Source organism: Mytilus galloprovincialis, chromosome 9 (assembly GCF_965363235.1).
Source record: "Mytilus galloprovincialis chromosome 9, xbMytGall1.hap1.1, whole genome shotgun sequence".
Lineage (NCBI taxonomy): Eukaryota > Metazoa > Mollusca > Bivalvia > Mytilida > Mytilidae > Mytilus > Mytilus galloprovincialis.
In genome coordinates this window covers 60,451,744-60,468,452 of record NC_134846.1, presented here as the reverse complement: position 1 = coordinate 60,468,452, position 16,709 = coordinate 60,451,744, and the positions used below count along the sequence as shown (strand labels likewise).

Sequence of the window (16,709 nt, the reverse complement as noted above, 5' to 3'; positions counted from 1 at the left end):
TTTCGCTTTCAGCCTTACCACTGGATAGCAGCTTGCTGTGAAAGGGAAGCCGAATGCGTAAGTCTTCCCTTCCAGTTATAGCCTCTCATGCAGTAAACCCAATGTGGCCAGATATGGAATCCTTCTCGAGGTGGCAGACGTAAACTGGGTATTATACGATCCCAGGCAGAACCACAGGGTCTTGGAGGAGACTGGGCCCCTAGATGCACGGCATGCAGGCCCACCGGTGTGTGGTCACGCTTTGATGCCTGCAAACCTAGCCCAGGAAATCCGGGTAGATGGAGATAGTTAGCTCAGTAACAGCAATCGTCTAAGGGACGGAAAGCCTGACAGAAAATGTAAGAGGTTGAGCTTAGGGCTAACAAACCTAACTTGTAAAAAAAGTTATGTTACAGAAACAGTAACGAAGAATTTATCTACAATTGTGGAGAAGAGCCTCCAAAGCAACAGTGGCGCAAGTATGACTGTTGGCAGTGAAGTCGAGAGGAAACTACCAACAAGAATCTGGAGGCCCTTAACACAGCCAAAACTAAAACTAGAATTGGGATCTGGAATGTCCGTACAATGCACTCTGCTGGTAAACTTGCAGAAATTACATCTGAAGTGTGACGTTACAAACTTCATATTTTAGGCATAAGCGAAAGCAGATGAACATACTCTGGGAGACTAACAACAAGAACTGGAGAAACTACACTCTACTCTGGAAGAAGTGATGGGCAACATCATGAAGGAGTAGCAATTATTTTGAAGAAAGGAAAGGCGAAATATCTAATGGAATGGAAACCAATAAATAGTAGGCTGATTATGGCAAGGTTAAAAGGGAGACAAGTCAACATGACTATACTGCAATGTTACGCTCCAACAAATGATTCCAGCAAGGAGAACAAAGACGCATTTTATGGACAACTTCAACAGGAAATAGACAATCACCAAAACATGACATCAAAATCATCATGGGAGATATGAATGTCAAATTTGGATCAAGTAACACCCACTTTGAAAGAGCTATGGCAAACCATGGATGTGGTAATATGAGAATGGTGAAAAACTAGCAGAACTATGAACCACTAACAACTATGTAATAGGAGGGACAATTTTTCCTCATAGAAACATTCATAAATTGACATGGTGCTCTCCTAACCAACGAGACAAGAACCAACTAGATCACATCATGATAAATGGAATGTGGAAACGATCCCTGTTTGATGTTGAAATCAAAAGAGGAGCTGATGTTGGAAGTGATCACCGTTTGGTAACAGCTGACATTAAACTCAAACTCAGGGCTAATGGAAAGAACACAAGATCTCGGAAGCAGTTTGACATAGAAAAGTAGAAAGAAAGCAACGTAAGAAAAGAATATACAACCTTCATAAGAAATAGATACAGACTATTAAAAAACTTAAATGATGAAGAAGACACAGAAACAATTGATGACAAATGGTTGAAAATCTCTGAGATATTTGTAACACTCCCAAACGTGTCCTTCCCCCCAAACGTGTCCGATTCTCCCAAACGTGTCTTTTCTCCCTAAACGTGTCCGAAATGTACAATATTTCCCAAACGTGTCCGATTTCATAACCCCCAAACGTGTCCGATAATTGTTATTCGCCAAAACGTGTCCAATATTTAACGCCAAAACGTTTCACGTCTTTTAGCGCTTTTACATGTATCTCTTAAATAAAATCGCTGATAACGTTTACGGCAATTCTATGATGGGAGACACACGTGAAGAAGATGTCATTTATCAGATTAAGTTAGTTCGATGTAGGTTTTTAATGATTATAATAATTGCAAAATTAATCTGTTATTATTAAGTAACTTTGACTGCAGTTGTTTATTGTCCATTTGCAAGTATTTCATATTCGTTTAGAGCGAACATATAAATAGTTCTGGAGTTGAATTAATCGTTAACTTTGTTAATTATTTTGTACTTATAAACTCCGATGATGCCTTTTATATTTATTCGAATATTGCATTGCGGGGTTTTAACAGTATTTTTTTTTACTTTTGTCAATAGTTTGTGTGTATTTCAAAATCCCATCAAATTGTAAACTTGTAATCCGGGTTTTTAATAAATTTTAGGTTTCCACCATCACTAAAGACACACGATAAGAAACATAACGTCCAGTGCCAAATATTTCATGCATAAGTTTTATAGATTCTTTTTTTTTTATGAATATTACTGTTATGTGATCAACGCCGGTTTTAAATGCAAATTTATTTTGAAGTGTATAAATAAACTTTAGAATGTTGATTACGTATTGTCCAGTTGCAAGTACTTTATGCATATTTAGAGCGCATACTAGTTTTGCAAGTTTTAATGTTTTTACAGTTGTACCGTACACATTAACTTTAAACTAAACTTTAAACTGATAAGTAAGTAAGTAAGTAAATTTTATTTAGAGTCGGCATATATATACATTATAACAGAGAAAACATGAGCTCTGGTGAGCTCTTTAACCGACTATCACAATAAAAATCATGCAGCATCATGCAAATACTACCAAATAAAACATGCAATATAATAAAGCAAACTTCTATTTGATTTGTGAGCCTCCAGAGTCAAAGCTCATGTGGCAAGCGCCTCTATGTGCATTGAAGCGGGGGAATCAACAAATCACTTGACGATCATAAAATATAACAAACTAAAAGCATACAAACAATAAATAAATAAAAATAAGCACTAGCATTTAATGGCAGATATATATTTAAAAAATGCATAAAAAGCAGAGCAAAAGGCCATTATAAAAAGAAAGAAAGAAATTTCAGCTTTGAGACAGCACTGGATGGAAACGACATGAACTGCAGAAGCATTTTTGACCCCCACACCAGGAATTTATGTAATTCCTAAACTGGTCAAAAGAAGTCATGAGTCTAGCCTCATTAGGAAGTGAGTTCCATACTTGTGCTGCCTCAAATCTAAAAGATCTTTTACCATAACTGGAGGTTCTAGGTCTAGGTACCTCAGCAGTGTTTACATACCTGAAATTATATGAATTGTTTTTTATTACAACTAAATCTTGAATAAATAAAGGACATTTTTTATTAATTATTTTAAAGGTCTCCAAGGCAATTGAGCGCATTCTACGAGTTTTTAATGATGGAAGGTTCGAAATCTGTAGGAGTGTTTCGTATGAGCTCAGATGGTCTTCATAAATAAATCGAAGCGCTCGTTCTTGTATTTTTTCTATTTTTCTGGTATTTTGTTCCCCACAGAAATGCCAAGTCAAAGGGCAGTAACTGAAATTAGACATAATAAAAGAGTAGTAAATTGTAAGCTTACTCAGTTTGTTTAGATGTTTCCCAATTCTTTTCAAAACATTTAATTGCCTTGCAGCCTTTTTACAAATATTTGAAATGTGTAAATTAAAGTTTAATTTAAAATCAATTGTAACTCCAAGAAGTTTCACCTCATCCTCACATGATATAGAAATACCATTCAAGTCAAACACAATCTTTTTATCATGTGTTTTTTTGCCAAGAGAGATAGCTTGAAATTTCTCTGGGTTGGCCTGCATTTTATTGGAAGAAAACCACTGTATTAAATGATTGCTGTCTTCCTCAAGAGCAGAAATTACATCTTGTAAGGAATTTCCAGACTTTGACAAAGTATTGTCATCAGCATAGTTATATAAAGAACAATTTTTTACAAAAAAGAACAAATCGTTAATAAAAATATTAAATAGGATGGGTCCAAGGATAGAGCCTTGTGGTACCCCTTTAAATATGTCAAGCATACCACTTAAATTTTGGTTTACTTTCACACATTGTTTTCTTTTTGTTAAATAACTATATAACATATCAAGTGAGGATTTGGATAGACCATAAGCTTTTAGTTTCAGTAGCAGTAAGTCATGGGGTAGACAGTCAAATGCTTTGGACAAGTCCATAAGGATAGCTGCAAGGTATTTATTTTGATCTAAGGCTAATTTCCAATCTTCAATCACTCTTAATAAAGTTGACTGACATCCAAAACCAGATCTAAAAGCTGCCAAAAATGGACTGAAGATTTTATCAAAGTACTGTACTAATTGTACTTCTATGGCATTTTCAAAAATTTTAGAAATAGCCGGTAATACACTTACCGGTCTATAATTTCCTTTTTCTAAAACACTATTCTTTTTGTGAATAGGTGCAACTTGAGCTTCCTTAAGACGGTCAGGGAAGGTCGATGATGATAATGACAAATTAACAATATCAGTAAGGGGTTTTACAATAGCAGGTTTAGCAAAATGCAGTAATTTAGGTGAGATGCCATCTATACCAGTGGCTTTTTTAACATTAATTTTACGTATACGTTTCTCAACAAAGTCTTGATCAATAGGGGAAAAGGTAAAATTGTTTTGATCAAGATCAGGAATATTATCTTTAATGGCCAAAATACTCGGGTGATCATCATTAACCTTTATTTGACTGCTTCCTATATCCTATGATGATCGCGTATTGTCCAGTTGCAAGTATGTCATGCATATTTAGAGAGAACATACAAGTTTTAATGTTTTTGCAGTTCTATTTAGAGAGAACATGGGCTACCTGTTTTTTTTTTGTTTTTTTTTACATTTTAACATACATGTTTTAATGTTTTTACTGTTCTTTTGTTAAGATAAACTCTAGACTGCTGGTTGTATATTGTCCAGTTGCAAGTATTTCATGCAAATTAGAGAAAACATACAAGTTTTAATGTTGTTTTTTTTTCAGTAGTTCTACTGAATAAATTAACTTTAGACTCTTGATTGCGAATTGTCCAGTTGTCAGTATTTCATGCATAATTAGAGAGAACATTAAAGTTTTAACGCGCAGAGAAAGGGACACTTTGACCCGTTAACTGTACTGTTTAACTCAACATGTTTGCTTACAATTTACAAACGAAATAGCCGAAATGACGCCCCCACTTTAAGCCAGTTTAATTCTTCCGTTTTGAAAAAGTACTAACGTGCTTATGTATATTTTTAATGAAATGGTAAAATTAGTATACGTTAATGAAATAGCAATAACCAAATAACGCTTGATATGGACACGTTTTGGGTATTGGACACGTTTGGGGGTTAGTTGAGAAATGGACACGTTTGGGCGTTTATACAAATGACACGCTTTGGCGCAGTTTTCAACTAGACATGTTTGGGGGAATCGGACACGTTTGGGGGGAAGGACACGTTTCTGAGTGTTACATATTTACTAAAAGTGCAGAGGAATCTATTGGATTTAAACAAAAACAGAAACATAAAAATTGGATAACACCTAAAACATGGGACAATATTATTATCAGGAGAAATACAAAGAATCAGTTGCACAAGGCAAAGTAACAACGTCTTAATGAAAGATACCAACATGAATATAGTCGAATACACAACAATGTCAATAGAATGGAACTGACCAGAGACAGGGGCGGATCCAGCCATTTTAAAAAGAAGGATGGTTCCTACCCAGGACAAAAGGGAGGTTCCAACTACATGTCCCCATTTAAATGCATTGATCGTCCAAAAAAGGGGGATTCCAAATCCCGGACTCTGGACTGAGCTGAAGAACATACATGGATAGTCCAGCTTAAAAGGCAGAAGAAGCAGCTAAAAAAGGCGAGCAAGGCAACCTATATAAAATCACCTGTTGTATATGATATGTCAGTGGCAAACGGTCATCCTACAAAACGCTTCAATCAATCACTGTAAGATAAATTAAACACGCTGACATGCCACACGCCTCCACGTGTTCACTGGACAAACATAATCTCACCAGATTCCCAAGTTCAAATACTCATAACTCTACAAAAGCCATCTGATAAAACATTTCTTGTGGATATGCTTATTAACATGTTATTTCCTCAATAAATAAAAAAATCCATGAAATTCTGCTGTGTGGTTTCAGAGGAGTTGCGATGACAAGAACAGGACTGACGGACGGACAGGTAAAAATGAGTATACCCTTCGCACGTTTGTTGCGTAGGGTATAATTATGGAATCTGGCAAACGCGAATCAATGAATGTGTTTGTAGATAGATGTTTTTGTGTTTTGTTGACTGCTGTACCCATATTTTCAATATCTTATTTATTATGTCTGTTTAGTTCACGCATCATTGTAAATATAACGGAATTTGACAGTCATCAAAGTAAGAGCTTTAGTGCTATAAAACCAGGTTAAATCCACCATGTTCTACATTTGAAATGCCTGTACCAAGCCAGGAATATGACAGTTCTTGTCCATTCCTTTTTGATGTGTTTTGTTATTTGATTTTGCCATGTGATTATTGACTTTCCGATTAGATCTTCCTCTAAGTTCAGTATGTTTGTGATTTTACTTTTTGCAATGTCAGTTGATTAAAAGCCTGAAATATTTATTATGTGGTCTCAGATAGTAATTAACCCGTTTTCTAGTGACAAAACCAAACATCGACAAGTTGATATTTAATCATATTGCATAAATTTGTTGTATTATAAATGTTTCATTGCAGTAATATCAAAGGTGTCAGAAGATCATACACCTACATATAAAGAGCAATGCACTTGACTCTCACATATGGGTTGTACATTTCCACAACTTCACTCGTAGATTTCATGGAGCTGTTTCACACTTTCTTCCACACCAATGACATTAACACAAATCATACATTCTAAAACAACAGAAAAAATATGAAATAATAACATAATCAACTGATACAATATAACTTTACATATTGATGTATTTTTGTATAACATCAGCATATGACATTGGCTGTGTTCCAGTGTCATATCGCAAGACAGGTTTGCCATTCTTGTCGATTACAAATTGTTCATAGTTCCATCGAACATCTTCGTTCTTCAGTGGAGAGTAGAACAAACTGTCCTCAAATTTGTCTGTCACTGGAGGGCAGTATTTCTATAAAAGATAAAATGAAAATCATCATTCAAACCATTACATCAGTATTAAAACAATAACGTTTGACGATAGCAATTTTTCATATATTATCGGGAACCAAATGTACTTGTCATCCTACCGCCGCTTCGTCTGATATGTATGAAACATACTTTATTTATCCCCAAAACCCTTTTCCAGCAGGTTTTCTTTGGAAGATAGAGATACAAATTTATTTGCATCATTGTATAACTTCACACATTAGTAATTCCGTTTAATGAAGCATCATTCCCATTGCCTCTGTTTATGAATAGTTCTAAGGTTCTGCTTTCTAGATGGATTTTAGTAATAATATCATACTTTGCTGCTTATCTACTGAACCAAGAGTTGTTAATGTGAGAGTTCAAGCTGTCATCTTGGAAGTTTTGTCGTTATCATTCTGACAAGCATGGTTACCTTACCACAAGACCCCCCCCAAAAAAAAAAAAAAAAACTCCCCCAGCTTAAAACATTGTTTTACCGTGATGTTTTCTTTATATAAGTGGTTTGGTGCGTCTTGTATGTGTAAAAAAATATAATCCTGGTATTTATTATGATTATATTTGCCTCATGTTATGGTGCAATCTTGCTCTTATGAATGATTTCCTTGAAAAGTCCCTATTCTTTTGTTTCCTCTGACTGAGGTCTTTGCTTAACGCCTCATTAATAATCACACTACTTTTCGTTCTTAGCTAAAGTTTATTGTTGCAGTTTATTTATTAATTTTCGACAACGTTTAGCATGAATGATAAATTATAAGTAAGACAAGCCATACCAACGTCGTACGCCCTTTTATTATTTTACGACACAAATTGAAATAGTGTATATACCTTCAAGAACGTATAAAGCGGGTGTTCTTTGGCACCATTAACATCAACCTTCCAAAACATCTGGAACTTCGGAACGTATCCATTCCCGGGACGGACATATTTTATTCCGTTCAATATTTCGGTTCCTGTATCTTCTGGTTGTTGCTGAAAAGAAATAAATCACAGATTTAGCTATACCAAGTATTTTTACAACTTATTTGGCTGTGAATAACTCCAAAACATATGAGGTTAGTTTGCTTGTAAGCCGGGTAGAACATGAAACCATTTCAAGTATTACCTTTGTGCACAAACTAACCACTGCTTCGGAGTTTGGGTCGAATTATTTGGTTGCGTCAGATACGTCCATTTCGTATAAAAAAAAATGTTAAACCAATGCAACATGCAAACAATTCACCTTAATGGTGAGTTTGCTTAGGTGGAATTATAATACTACTTTCATCTGTACAATTTCTGTCTGCCAACGTTTTGTGTTTAAAGTTCAACTTTCAGATTTAAAATGTGAATACATAACAGAGGTTTGTTATTTTTTTTTAGATAATCTGAAAATACAAAAATTGAAGTCTTTTTTATTTTTGTACGAAATGAAAGCACATGTTATTATCAAAAGATCTTAGTCAATTTTCAGTAATTTATAGCATATCAAATACACAAAAAGTACTTACAAGTTCGAAATCGTTGCAAGGAAAAGCCAAAATCTCAAACGATTGGTTCTCAAACTTGCTCTTTAGTGCATTAAACCCAGTATAATGGGAGGCTGTTAACCCTCAGTATGTCGCCACGTTTGTGATGACCACTACTTGGTTATTGTATTGCGACAAACTGATGTTCTTTGTCTGCAAAATGTTCATCGCTGTAAAATCGTAGATACTGCCAGTAGTTGGTTCACATTCTGTAAATACCCCTGCCACTACTGCTAGACAGCCAAGAAGGCTAGCTGCCACCAGGGACCGTCTTGTCCCCATCATTCCTACTGTTAGTCTACAGTAATAGTTAATTACAATACTTAAAATATATGATAACATTTTATCAATTTCAATGTCATGTAATTGATAACCGTATTTACTTATTATGTGATTTTGTTAACGGCTGATTTCAGCATGACATGACGATACACAAAATTTTATAAGTCACGAGGAATAAATAAAGATGTATATCTAATTCTGAAAAATACTGTTTTAGCTGAACCATCCTGTGGTCTGATTGTAATCTTTAGTTTAGGACTTGGCAACTACAAATTAGTATATTTCTCAAAACAAAAAAGTAATAAGTACGCTATTTGATAAAATTGACGCTTTATTTTAAGTTTTGACAATTATTTACAATAATGTTTTGTTTATGCTTTATAATAAACAGATAAACGAAAACAAATACGACAAACAGCAACCAACGACAATCACTGAAGAAGGTTCCTTATTTGGGACAGGCACATAAGGAATGTGACAGCCATGAAAAATGCGTGCTAGCTCCCAACCTATTTCAGTGGTAAAACAGAAAAACACTGTGTTAAAATAGCTGGGAAATATCTGACTCATCAGATAGGAACGAGGTACAAACACAACTAACAAAAATATAAAAGATAGAAGTTGTCGATCTAAAAGAATCAGTATTCGCATTTACTGAAAGCTAGCTTGGTATTAAAAAAATAAGAAAAGCGATATGAGTTCCAATAAGAAAACAGTATCCCCTAGAAAGTAGGAACCAAATTGAGTGGATTTTAACAACTGTATGTAAGCCATCAACAATAAACAAACCCAATAATGATCGTAAAGTAAGCTATAAAAATCACTGCCAAGACAAAACATACAACAAGAAAACCAGAAAACGAACGGTCGGATTTATGATACAACATTAAGGTTCATGTGGACCCTATGGCTAAAAAGGCCGTATTTTCACCTCAAAATTTACTCTGAGTACAGACAAACCTGTGCATCTGTAAAAATTTTCAGGCATAGCATGCCCTAGATAAATAAATTTCAAATATGTTTTGTGTTTAAGAAAAATAAAAACTTACCAGGATTTTGCCGTGCACTTTTTTTCATTCCTCCAGAAGGTGCCAAAATAAACTAAGTTGGGAAACAGGTTTGAGAACTTCCCCACAGGTAATTATTGAAGTGAGCTGTTTTGTTTGACATGGACATGAGATGGACAATAGATACCTGACAATAATTGGTTATTTAAACTGTGTACCTGAGTGGACCATATCAAGGTAAACTCAACTGTTTGTTAGTTTTATCATCTTCTGCAGCGAAAAAAAAGTGTACGGTAAAATTCAGTTAAGTTATGAATTTTCTAAATCATACAATGCATTTGAATTCTATTTATGTAGGGCATGCTATGCCTTAAAACTTCTCAAAATGCACAGGTTTGCCTGTACTCAGATTAAATTTTGAGGTGAAAATACGGCCATTTTAGCCATAGGGTCCACATGAACCTTAAATGAAGAACAAGTACAAATAACATACTCCTAATTTGAGACAGGCACTTACACATATGTCGAAGTTTACAAATGTTCAACCCTCTCCCTGATCAGGGGCAGTTGTGAAACGGCACAAATTAGAATTAACTACAAATATCAGAACTGGTAATAGATGTCACTCACTAACCTTACTAACAGTTACGTGTGGTAAGTAGTTCCAGTATTAATCCGGTGCACTTGAATAGTTCTAATCTATTGATGTAAATTACAAAACTGTATTTCTATATATAAAGTTATTATTTCATATATTTTCTTTTTTTTTTCTTTTTAATATTACTATTTATTCTCTTGTGTTCATTGTTCATGTAGTAAATACTTAATTAATTTTTTGTTTGATTTTGTAGAACAAAGTAGACTCTATTTTTGTAAGCTTCCTGTTCACCGGTCATATTGGCTTTATTGTGAACAAGGATCCTTTATCTGCATTCTGGGCAACTAAGAAAATTGTAAACAGGACAATATTTGGATGAAAAATTATCTATTTCTTTAAAAACAGTCAGTACTCTTTCTTTGAATTTAGTACAAAAACAACCTAAACTGTCTTGAGTTTTTATCATTTTGAGTAAATAATCATTATTTCTTTTGATTAAATGATACTCTGCCAAAAACAATTTTCCTTTGTCTGCGTATTGAGAAATTTTTGTATAATGTCTTCTAGAGTCACTGGCTGAATGTCTGAGCTATATCATAAAACGGCTTTCCCATTTCTGTCAATGATAAACTGTTCAAAATTCCATCGAATATCTTCATTCTTCAGAGGTGAGTAGAACAAGTTGTCTTCAAATCTATCTGTAACAGGAGGGCAATACTTCTACATCAAACACCTATAACGGTTTACTTTTATAAATTTTGACTTGGATGGAGAGTTGACTCATTGGCACTCATACCACATCTTCCTATATTTATCATAACACTCTTTATATGTCAATCTTCATTCAGTATGAGTTACAGACGCTGATTTTATTTAAAAGATGAGTTTATATTTGCTATTTGCATACAGTATATTCCTTAACTCTGTATAAACCGAAGGCAGATTAGCAGATTATATAAATCGGAGTGTAAAACATGTGTTATATTTAGATATTCACTATACCATCTGAAATAATTTCTAATCTCGCCAATCCACAAAAGACAGTTAAAAATGAGTGGAACTAGTTGAAACTGGAAGCTGTTCATAAACCGGGATTGAGTTTTGTGTCCTGTGTATTATATAAAGAGATTTACAAAGCAACGACACACATACAAACTATATCTATAGAGGTCAGCATACACAGGCATTACTTGTCTCAGAATTTTGTCCCTACTTACATACCTATATTTTATTTTTATTTTCTATTGCATGATATTGCAAAAATAAACTTAATATCACTGAAAACTGTAGAACACATAAAATATCAAATTAAGTATGAATATAGAAACTGGTACCTACCTTTAGATAAGTGAACAGTGGATGTTCGTTTGCTCCGTTAACGTCGACTTTCCCCATCACTGCGAAGTTTGGATCATATCCAGCTCCTGGACGAACATACCGGAGTGCATTTAATATCTCCAACCCTGTATCTGCAGGTTCTTGCTGAAGTAAATTAAATTTTTCTTCAGTCCCTGCTTGTTATTTTGATAATTTGGTGTTTAAAGCAAATTGTTGATACCGTTTGTTAAATAAATTCAAATCTGTTTTAGGGTCGATGTGGTAAGAGCTTTATATATTGTATAACCACCTGTCTGTTGTTGAAGACCGTATATTGACCTATGATTTCTTGGGTAGTAGTTTCGTTTGGTTGCTGTCTCATTAACGTACAACCCACAAATTTAAAGTGTTACATAATGTACTTCTATTTTAAATTAACACTTTGTTATTATTTATTTGCAATGGTAAATACAATATATTGATATATAAGTTGTGAAAGAAATTTCAAAATACATGAAAACATGAAATATATTTTTGGTATTCTGATTTATTGAGCGTTTCTTTCTTAACGTCCAGTGGCAAATGTTTCATGTATATTCATTATGAGAGCATACAACCAATTAATACAAAAGATTTGTTCTATAATTCAGGTATACAAATTTGGACTGACACTTGAAAATGAGATGAGTTGGATAAGGGCAGAACTTTAGTCTTGCAACAGGACCTCTTAAAATTTCTGACACTGTATTATGGTTCTTTAACTTGAACAAAAGCCCACAACACTCTCTTTGTACTGGGCATCTAATTTAACATCCCCAATTTAACCGGACACGACTGCCGGCATAATGCACCTCGCACATATACAAAGAAATTTACGCAAATTTCATATCACAACGGTTTTTGTATTCTGGTATACATTTTTAATAGGAAGAAGTTTGCTTTAAGACGCATTTACTATATATGGTATGTGTCTCATTTAATCATGCATGTCATTTATATACATATACATTTATATTTGTCATTTGTACTTACAAGTTAAAAATTGTTGCAAGAAAATGCCAAAATTTCAAATGGCTGATCGTCAAATTTGCTTTTGAGTGCATTTAATCCCAGAAAATGAGGTGCCGTTAGATCAGAAAATGAGGCAGTATTTGTGATAACCAGGACCCTGTTTGTAAAGACAGATAAACTAATGTTTAGATCATTCATTATATCCATGACCGTATAATCGTATACACTTTCTTTTGAAGAAGACGGTTGGCTACAGTTCATCACTACTCCATACGCTGCTAAAGACAGCCCATAAGATTGTTTAAAGCCAAGGAACGTCGTACACACATATTTAAAGTTGAAATTTGTTTATATCATTATAAATACTATTTATCGCAAGTTTATCAAACATTGAGGACAGGGGTAATATTTGTATTAATGTTTGTATTGTTATAAACAGAGATAGCATAGTAAGACAGATACTTATCCGAACTAACATGCCCACTAGTTCGGCTTCATCTGTTGTTTCGTGTTTTTTAACAGAATGTTATATAAAAAACATTCTGTTAAAAACCACGAAACATATTGTTTATCACAACATTGAGTAATTTCGTACGCGTAGCTCCTATTGATGACAAGTACTATAAGAGCAGTGGTTCCGCAGCTAAGCAGCTAAACCGCAAATGCAGCAAATGTCTTCTCCATGTTAAGACATGATTAAGCAAACATTTAATCCAAGACATTGTACAATAAAAATATTTTTTTTATCGATTTGTTGGAAAGTAATAAAAATCAGTCACAACTCGTGATTTAGAGCTTCACAGTTAGCTTGAATCAAACTAGACCTCAGGATATTTTCAATTAAATGAGATTTTCTATATAAGGTCTTAGTCCGGGATCCACACACTACAAACTTCAGAGATAAAACCATCTTAGATTCAGATGTTGGAAAATTACTACTAACTAAATTCAAATCAATGTCCGTGGAACTGACAACATATGTAGTAGTTTTTTAAAAGAACAAGGCCACAGAAAGGCAGAGAGACAGATGCTGGTAAAACACCAAACTACTGAAAGCAGATCATATAAAAAGGGTGGAAATGTCAGCGCTAGAAACTAATGACCCCATCTCATAAACCTTTCTAATTGTGAAATAATTGAACACATTGTGGCTTGTTACATCATAGACAATAGAGGCAAACAACATCCTTTCTGACCTCCAACATAGTTCCTGAAAATCGAGATCATGCAAAGCAGATGCCCTGAATACGAAATACCAGAATCTCAATATCACAGACGCAGGAATTGGTTAATAAAATATTTCATCCATTTTTCCATTCAGAATGGTGTATACCAAGGATTTGTATAGTATCTTACTTATTTCAAACTTAACTGTTTGATTATTACTCATGATTGTAAAATGGGGAAAAAACTATTTTCTTGAATATGCTATGACACTGGAAAATGTTATTCGGGATTTCTACAAGATGAACATAACCAGTGAATTTTGGAGATACTTGTAACCGAACTTGGATGTTAAAAAGGTGTCATTTTCACTTCAGATGGTTCCAATTACCCCCTGAGTCAGTTCTCAAGAAAAGTAGCCACTGTATTTTTCTCATTAGCAATCATACCATATTGCCTTATTTTTATTCTCATCATAAAAATTGGCAAAAGTCTTCAAAAAAATGTTTTCTTTATTTAATACTTTTTAAAACAAAATCCTATGACATTTCCAATACAAGAATATACTTATACATTTGTAATAGATTAAGGATGTACTTAGGTGATCTAAGGTAAAATTAAATAAATCAAGAATTTCAAATTGGTACTTTAAGCTAGAAGAGTATCAGTTAAGGATCAAAGTGAGCTAAATATATTGATTGATCATAGAGCTCCTTTTCGAGATATTTGATTCATAAAATATGGCGGGAAAAGGCTGACTCGGACTTTTACCTTATATTTGCATTGGTATTATTTGGGCCTCAAATCAAAAGAAAATAAATCAAGAATCTGCTTAAATTTTATCAAATGACCTTTTATGAGCTATTAAGTCTTATGTTTAAAGATAAATAGGTGTTATGGGGCAAAATATTTTACATTAAAATATTGTATCATATGGAAAAACACCAAGGAGTCCGATCATTTGACACTTATTCCAAAACCTCACCTAAGAACATCCTTAAGGTCTTTTTCAGACAGATAACAAACAATGTTTATAGATGGAAAACATCCAACACAGCACCAATAACACCAGGTACGGTCAATGTTATCCTAATTTTGTTTATCTTTACTCATAACTTAGCTAATTAAAACTCACCTGATGATAGTATTATCTGCCATGAAATAACATGACAAGAACATAGCAACAAACCCACCTGATGATAGTATTATCTGCCATGAAATAACAAGAACATAGCAACAAACTCACCTGATGATAGTATAATCTGCCAAGAAATACAGGACAAGAACATAGCAACAAACTCACTTGATGATAGTATTATCTGCCATGAAATAACATGACAAGAACATAGCAACAAACTCACCTGATGATAGTATTATCTGCCATGAAATAACAAGAACATAGCAACAAACTCACCTGATGATAGTATTATCTGCCATGAAATAACATGACAAGAACATAGCAACAAACTCACCTGATGATAGTATTATCTGCCATGAAATAACAAGAACATAGCAACAAACTCACTTGATGATAGTATTATCTGCCATGAAATAACATGACAAGAACATAGCAACAAACCCACCTGATGATAGTATTATCTGCCATTAAATAACAAGAACATAGCAACAAACTCACCTGATGATAGTATAATCTGCCAAGAAATACAGGACAAGAACATAGCAACAAACTCACTTGATGATAGTATTATCTGCCATGAAATAACATGACAAGAACATAGCAACAAACTCACCTGATGATAGTATTATCTGCCATGAAATAACAAGAACATAGCAACAAACTCACCTGATGATAGTATTATCTGCCATGAAATAACATGACAAGAACATAGCAACAAACTCACCCGATGATAGTATTATCTGCCAAGAAATAACATGACAAGAACATAGCATCAAGCCCACCTGATGATAGTATAATCTGCCAAGAAATAACATGACAAGAACATAGCAACAAACTCACTTGATGATAGTATAATCTGCCAAGAAATACAGGACAAGAACATAGCAACAAGCTCACTTGATGATAGTATTATCTGCCAAGAAATACAGGACAAGAACATAGCAACAAACTCACTTGATGATAGTATTATCTGCCATGAAATAACATGACAAGAACATAGCAACAAACTCACCTGATGATAGTATTATCTGCCATGAAATAACAAGAACATAGCAACAAACTCACCTGATGATAGTATTATCTGCCATGAAATAACATGACAAGAACATAGCAACAAACTCACCTGATGATAGTATTATCTGCCATGAAATAACAAGAACATAGCAACAAACTCACTTGATGATAGTATTATCTGCCATGAAATAACATGACAAGAACATAGCAACAAACCCACCTGATGATAGTATTATCTGCCATTAAATAACAAGAACATAGCAACAAACTCACCTGATGATAGTATAATCTGCCAAGAAATACAGGACAAGAACATAGCAACAAACTCACCTGATGATAGTATTATCTGCCAAGAAATAACATGACAAGAACATAGCAACAAACTCACCTGATGATAGTATTATCTGCCAAGAAATAACATGACAAGAACATAGCATCAAGCCCACCTGTTGATAGTATAATCTGCCAAGAAATAACATGACAAGAACATAGCAACAAACTCACTTGATAATAGTATTAACTGCCATGAAATAACATGACAAGAACATAGCAACAAACTCACTTGATAATAGTATTAACTGCCAAGAAATAACATGACAAGAACATAGCAACAAACTCACTTGATGATAGTATAATCTGCCAAGAAATACAGGACAAGAACATAGCAACAAACTCACTTGATGATAGTATTATCTGCCAAAATATAACATGACAAAAACATAGCATCAAACCCACCTGATGATATTATTATCTGCCAAGAAATAACATGGCAAGAACATAGCAACAAACTACAAGCAGATGTTA

The 16,709-nt window shown here is 34.0% G+C and overlaps 2 protein-coding genes across 2 annotated transcripts; both read right to left on the bottom strand.

Annotated features, from left to right (window-relative positions):
- Window positions 1–6,383: 6,383 nt before the first annotated feature.
- Window positions 6,384–8,672, bottom strand: LOC143045493 (glutathione peroxidase-like). Its single transcript, XM_076218041.1, has 3 exons — window positions 8,357–8,672; window positions 7,695–7,838; window positions 6,384–6,849 (listed from the first exon to the last, which is right to left on the bottom strand). The coding sequence occupies exons 1-3, from the start codon at window positions 8,657–8,659 to the stop codon at window positions 6,661–6,663; spliced, it is 636 nt and encodes a 211-aa protein (XP_076074156.1). The 5' UTR covers window positions 8,660–8,672; the 3' UTR covers window positions 6,384–6,660.
- A 1,631-nt stretch (window positions 8,673–10,303) lies between these two features.
- On the bottom strand, window positions 10,304–13,979 carry LOC143046819 (glutathione peroxidase-like). The gene is made up of 3 exons (XM_076219879.1): window positions 13,946–13,979; window positions 11,596–11,775; window positions 10,304–10,959 (listed from the first exon to the last, which is right to left on the bottom strand). Exons 1-3 carry the CDS (start codon window positions 13,977–13,979, stop codon window positions 10,856–10,858), a joined length of 318 nt encoding a protein of 105 aa, XP_076075994.1. The 3' UTR covers window positions 10,304–10,855.
- Between the last annotated feature and the right edge of the window lie 2,730 nt (window positions 13,980–16,709).

Bases quoted from the DNA above. Each gene is read 5' to 3' on its own strand.
- LOC143046819 (XM_076219879.1), bottom strand. From the start codon at position 13,979: ATGAGTAATAATCAAACAGTTAAGTTTGAAATAA. The intron at 11,776-13,945 runs GTAAGATACTAT...CAAAATAACAAG, and splicing joins AACAGTTAAGTTTGAAATAA to CAGGGACTGAAGAAAAATTT. The intron at 10,960-11,595 runs GTACCAGTTTCT...CTCCTGTTACAG, and splicing joins GTTCACTTATCTAAAGGTAG to ATAGATTTGAAGACAACTTG.